Here is a 6000-nt window from a genome sequence, read left to right on the forward strand (position 1 = left end):
ACTATAATCCAGTTCCAAAATTGCAACACACAAGTTCAGCATCAGCACCAGGTGTCATCAGGCAGCTGTTTGGGGTTCAGCACCCTGACAGGGAAGGACTGTCCTGGACCCCCCCTTTTTTTTCTGGTGCTCAAGGGGAAGAGCGGAGTCACTGTTTAAAAATCCTACTATGTCCCTGAATGCTTCTATCATAGCAGTTCTCCCTGGGATTGTGGGAAAATTAAATAGAACTGCTGTTGAAGTGGGGGAAGAGTTGGGGTCTTGGTTAGGTAAGATGCTATTCTGTTCCTTGGCTGCAAAGGCAGCCATTCTGCCCTCTGTAGGGAAAGTAATGTAGTTTCCTTCTTCAGCTGTTCATCTACCATAGGAACAATTTGCCGGGCTTTATTTTACATTAGGTTCAGCTCTGTAGTGCCAGTACACAGAGTTTAGCTCATGGGTAGCCGACATGTTGCCCTCCATAGTTTTGTTGGACTACAACTCCCATCATCCCTGACCATTGGCCTTGGTGGTGGGAGCTGTAGTCCAGCCACATCTGAAGGCACCACACTGGCTAACCCTGCCTTAGGTGACCACAACTGGATGACTTTGGGCAGAGCAGTAATTCTTCATAAATAGCAGTGATTAAGAGAGCATGGGTCTTATAATTTGCCACCTTCATTGGAGCAGCTACCCCAAGCTAAACATTTAAATAGCAGTTTCTACCTCATATCTAAGCACAATTTGAAGTGTTGCTGTTGACTTTTTAAAGCCCTGTGTACCTTGGGATCCTCTGTACCTGGAGGAACACCTGTTCCCATATAAACCTGCCTGTGTTTTGAGGTCACCAGCAGACTCTCTCCTCCAAGTGCTTCACCATCATAGGTGAAGCAGGTAGCAACCAGGGACAAAGCCATTTGGGCGGTGATGCAAATACTCTCCCCTCTCTCCTAATTTAACATTTTGTAAATTAACCAATATAAAGGCTGATTGAATTTGAATTGTTTTTTTCTGTATTTATTTTATTGCAATTAATTCTTAACCAACTTGGGAGGAATTTAGCCAAAAGATGGTGATAAAATACAATAAAGAAATGGATTTGTCTCTTTTACGTAAATATACAATGACCTTGGTGTTTCTTTCCTATCTTTCAGGTGCCATTACTGCAAGTCTTCCTGTCATGTGTCTTCCCTGCGCATACCATATGCCTGTAAACTGTTATTCCAAGAACTCCAGTCTATGAACATTATACCCAGATTAAAACTGGCCAAGTATAATGAATGAAAGTGTTGAGGAATGAAGGGACAAAATGGCAAGCGGAAATATAATCTGAAAGAGCTTAAGTGGCTTCAGAAGTGCTAAAACCGAATTGGCCCCTAATTCCTTACTGTTTTTTTCTTCTCTCTTTGACTGCGGGACAATGCTGGAGAAGAACAGTTGGAAGCTGTTAGCGCAAAGACTCAGGCGGTGTTTATCTGTGGCACTAAGCTAGGTGCCCCCTTCCACCAAGGCACTGGGACTATGCAAACTCAGTTTCCACTTCAAATGGATGGAAGTACTGCAGATCAGCCATGCTTAGTGGATTGCTTCCTTTGTCAACACAGTATTTAAATGTGTGCATTAACTTAAGAGTGGGAACACAATATTGAAATCAATAGGATTTCAAGGAACAGTTTTGCAGAGTCTTAACTGGTGCACAGTTTGGGGTTAGTGTAATTGTTTTTGCACAATGTTTGGGTTTTTTTAATGAATAAAAAATTTCAGTTACATTTTTCAGGTCTTGAGCTTTTGTGGTGTAGCAATACTGAGATCCTATTAAGAGTGTCAGCCGTAGGTTCAAATCAGAAGGGGAATAGTTTTACAGAGCTCTCCAAATATAGTGCTTTAAGGAGGATATGTTGAAACAACTTATCATCTTGTTCTTGTCTGTTTTGTGATCTTATCATAGCTATTTGCTTGCAAATGCTGGACATTCAAGTCCTTCTGTGGCATATTCTCACACATTCATACCTATCAATTGGTGTCTGTGACAGCCGCCTCCCAGCACCCTGCGTCCCGTGCTTCCAGGGGAAAGAAAGAAGATCTGGCCACAGCAGAGGATGCACCCAAGTCTTGCACTCTCCCTTTCCCCTTTTAATAACTTGCTGGGGGAAATTCTCTCTGCTAGTGTGCCCTTTCTCTACCAGCCTAAACTCTAGCCTTGTGTCTCCCTGAAGTCTCTCAAAGTAGCACAGTTTATGGTTTCTAGACATGAGGTTGTTTACAATAAGCTGAGGCCACTCAGGTTTATGAAACAAATCAATGGTATACTAAGATTGGGGGGGGGGGGGAATACAGAGTTTCAAGGAAAAATGCAAATTCAGCAAATTCCCCAGTGGTGCAAAATAACAAAATAAAGCAGATTAAAGTACCAGCCACTTTCCCTGAACATAAACCATCCCTCACTTTACCAGGCTCTCCTTTCTTCTAAGCTTACAGAGCATTTTCTGCTTATGCTAGATCCACCTCCAGCCTGGCTCCCTTTTCTATATCTTTTCTCTACCTGCTCCCTGCCAATCACACGCTCTGCCCTTGAGCTGCAGGCTTCAGGAAATTAGTGGCTTTTAATTTTCCCCACTCTTGGACAAGAGATCTCCCATTTCTCACATACACAATGAAGTTCTGCTGAGCCCCAAAGCAGATCAGGCTTCTCACGTTAACTCTAAACTCCTCAAATCAAGACAGAGATGTAGCAGACAACAAAGACGCAAATTCCCATATGATTTGCATCAGTCCATCATACAAGGCCCATTCAAATAGTGCAGTAAGTTCCAATTCCTTCACAGGGCCAATTGAGCAGAACACCAGCTTGACGTTCCCCACACATTTATCATTACTCCTTTGTTATTGGACCCATGCTTCTGAAAATGCTACTTTTCCAGAGACATCTGCGTGATGTATGCCGTATTCGTAATTAACCACAGAGAGTGAAGCAAATTTCTTACAGTTTTCCTGTCCGCACAAACTGAACTTTAAAGGTGCCTGGATCCATTTGCCTATAATTTGGCAGGTTTAGCCAGTTTGTAGGGGCTACTATGCCTGCAGATTGCATATACTTGTCAAAGGGGGGGAGAGCAGGGAGAGTTGCAGCTATGTTTGATTCCCCATAATAGCAAGGGGGGGGAAATGCAGCAGATTCAGGCCCTGAGCCTCCAGTGTTTCGTACCAGAGCAAGCTGCTTTCCAAAGTGCTGAACTGATCTGAATCTAGTCATGTAGCTATTGCATACCCTGACTATCTATGCTAGTGACATTAGGAAATATCTCTGTAAGGTCCTGGGAAACAAGTGTGGGTAAAAAGCTGATGCTGAGGACATTCTAAGATAGCATTTTTAGAATTGGTATCTGTTCTGTTCACTTTGTTGTTCTTTAGTCGTGTCCGACTCTTCGTGACCCCATGGCCCAGAGCACGCCAGGCACTCCTGGCTTCCACTGCCTCCCGCAGTTTGGTCAAACTCATGCTGGTAGCTTCGAGAACACTATCCAAACATCTCATCCTCTGTCGTCCCCTTCTCCTTGTGCCCTCAATCTTTCCCAACATCAGGGTCTTTTCCAGAGAGTCTTCTCTTCTCATGAGGTGGCCAAAGTATTTGAGCCTCAGCTTCAGGATCTGTCCTTCCTGAGCCTCAGCTTCAGGATCTGATTTCCTTAAGAATGGATAGGTTTGATCTTCTTGCAGAGCCTGCTAAAACAGGTAGAGCGATGTAAATTAACTAGATAGGTGGTGTCAGGATGAAGAGTTCAGATCCGTAAGGCTGAGCATTTTGGAACCAGCTGGGTCTCTACAAAAAAGATGTGCTGCGGTGGAAATAGACTGTTGGCACTTAACTTCACAAAAGTCATTTGAAATCTTTTATATTTTTGTAAACCACTTCGAGGAGTGGGGTTTTTTATTTTAACAATGAAGCAGTATGTAAGTTTTGGTAAATAAATAAATGTGAAAGAAGAATAGAACCAGAGTCAGAAAAGATCTTAAAGATCATCCAGTCTAACTATTTATTGATGCAAGAAAACCAGTACTACGGTATTGCTAATAGGTGGCTGCATTAAAACCTCTACCCAAGGAGAGCCTATCACTTTCTGCAGCAATTTGTTCCATTGTTGAGCAGCTTATACCATCAATAAGTCCCCCCCCCCCAATGTTTAGTCTAAAACCTTTTTCTTTGTAATTTGAACCCACTGAGTAAGGGGCTACCCACTCTGGAGCAAAAGAAAACAAACTTGCTCCATTATCTATGTGGCAGCCCTTCCAAATATTTGAAGACAGCTATGCTATGGCCTCTTAATCATCTCTACTCCAAGCTAAATACAGCCAACTCCTTCAACCTATTCTCATAAGAGCTGGACTTCAAAACCCTCCTCATTTGTTGACGTCACACTCCAGGCACAGAGATAAACTAGAGGAAGAGATCCCTCAATAACACAAACATAATAACCAAGTTATGGATTAATAAATAAAGTGAATGGTGAATTAATAAAATGTATATACAATAAAAGATTCAACCTAATATAAAAGAATGTAATGCAAATACATATAAATCCAAAACACACAACTAATTCTAAACAAGGTACAACAGCCAATATAATTAGTAAAGTTAATATCCATATATGAAACAAATTCCATGCATCAGTAGAGTTGAAATACAAATTTCATGCAGTAGTACAGTTAATATTGATGAAAACTCCAGAATGTATTTTTGTTTCAATACTTCCTCAGAAATCTACTGTAATAAATGGCAGCCAAGCTTGACTCTTCCCAAGATATCACTGAATACATAGCAATGTTAAAAAAAAAAAAAAGATTAATTAACAAAAACCAGGAAGCTACCCTCCAGACACCTTCCAGTTTGTTGATATTCTCCTTTAACTCTGGCATCAAGATCTGAACTCCAGCTGAGCAGAACAGAGAAGTGCTATTACAACTGGCAAGCTGGAAATTCAAAATTGCATTAGCCTCTTTAGCTGCCACACCACACTGCTGGCTCACGTTTCATTTGTGGTCTACTAAGAAAGTGTTTTGAAACTGTCAGGAGCTGGAGAGCATCTGATGCAGCTAAATTCATCCCTAGTCACTCTTGAGCAGCTTGCAGCACATATAAAAAGCAAAACATCAAACATTAAAAAACAGAATATCCTATACAGGCAACAAACAAACCAATAAATCAATAGAAACCAATAATAACAACAATAATAAACAGTTTAAAGTTATACCCAAATTAAAATAACTGCCAACCCCAACTAAACATTTAACTAGCCCCAGCCTGACAAAAACAAAGCAGAGGAACCAAAATTAGAACTGTTTTAAACACTGTAAAACATTTTAGCCAGTTTCCCGGACCCAAGGGTTGTTCCAGCAATGTCCCAGTGGTTTCCCAGGAGCCTCTTTTGGCTTTTCAGGATGAGTCTGGGACCCGTCCCCTAGGCCAGGTGGAAGTGGGCCTTGCAGCAGTCTTCCTTCCAGCACTCATGGCAGCAGCAAAGTGTAAATGTTTTAAATAATCAGGTTCAAGCTTAGAAACAATCATACAAAACAAATGACAACTCTTTAAAGAGACAGAAGAGTTGAAGGGAAAATGTGAGTGCTTACTAATACAGTGGTACCTCAGGTTACATATGCTTCAGGTTACATACGCTTCAGGTTACAGACTCCGCTAACCCAGAAATATTACCTCAGGTTAATAACTTTGCTTCAGGATAAGAACAGAAATCGTGCTCTGGCAGCAGGAGGCCCCATTAGCTAAAGTGGTGTTTCAGGTTAAGAACAGTTTCAGGTTAAGAACAGACCTCCGGAACGAATTAAGTACCTATCCCAAGGTACCACTGTAGAATGTCAGAAACATGGTAAAATGCTGATGATTACTGAATGAGGATTAGAAGGCTAACATGAACCAACTGTTTAGTCAGCCTAAACCAGCCTTTTACAATGCAACCTTATCAAATTGAATAAGCTTTACCTCTGAACAGGCATGTATAAGATTGCACT

At 41.5% G+C, this 6000-nt stretch overlaps 1 protein-coding gene across 1 annotated transcript in view; it reads left to right on the top strand.

Annotated features, from left to right (window-relative positions):
* The window catches only part of POLR3B (RNA polymerase III subunit B), a 64688-nt gene extending 62940 nt beyond the window's left edge, over window positions 1-1748 (top strand). Inside the window, exon 28 of the mRNA XM_079992276.1 lies at window positions 1134-1748. Coding sequence (XP_079848402.1) covers window positions 1134-1263 — 130 coding nt within the window. The 3' untranslated portion in view covers window positions 1264-1748. The remainder of the gene's footprint in view (window positions 1-1133) is intronic.
* The last annotated feature ends 4252 nt before the right edge of the window (window positions 1749-6000 follow it).

This window comes from Podarcis cretensis, assembly GCF_951804945.1.
Source record: "Podarcis cretensis genome assembly, chromosome: 10".
Lineage (NCBI taxonomy): Eukaryota > Metazoa > Chordata > Lepidosauria > Squamata > Lacertidae > Podarcis > Podarcis cretensis.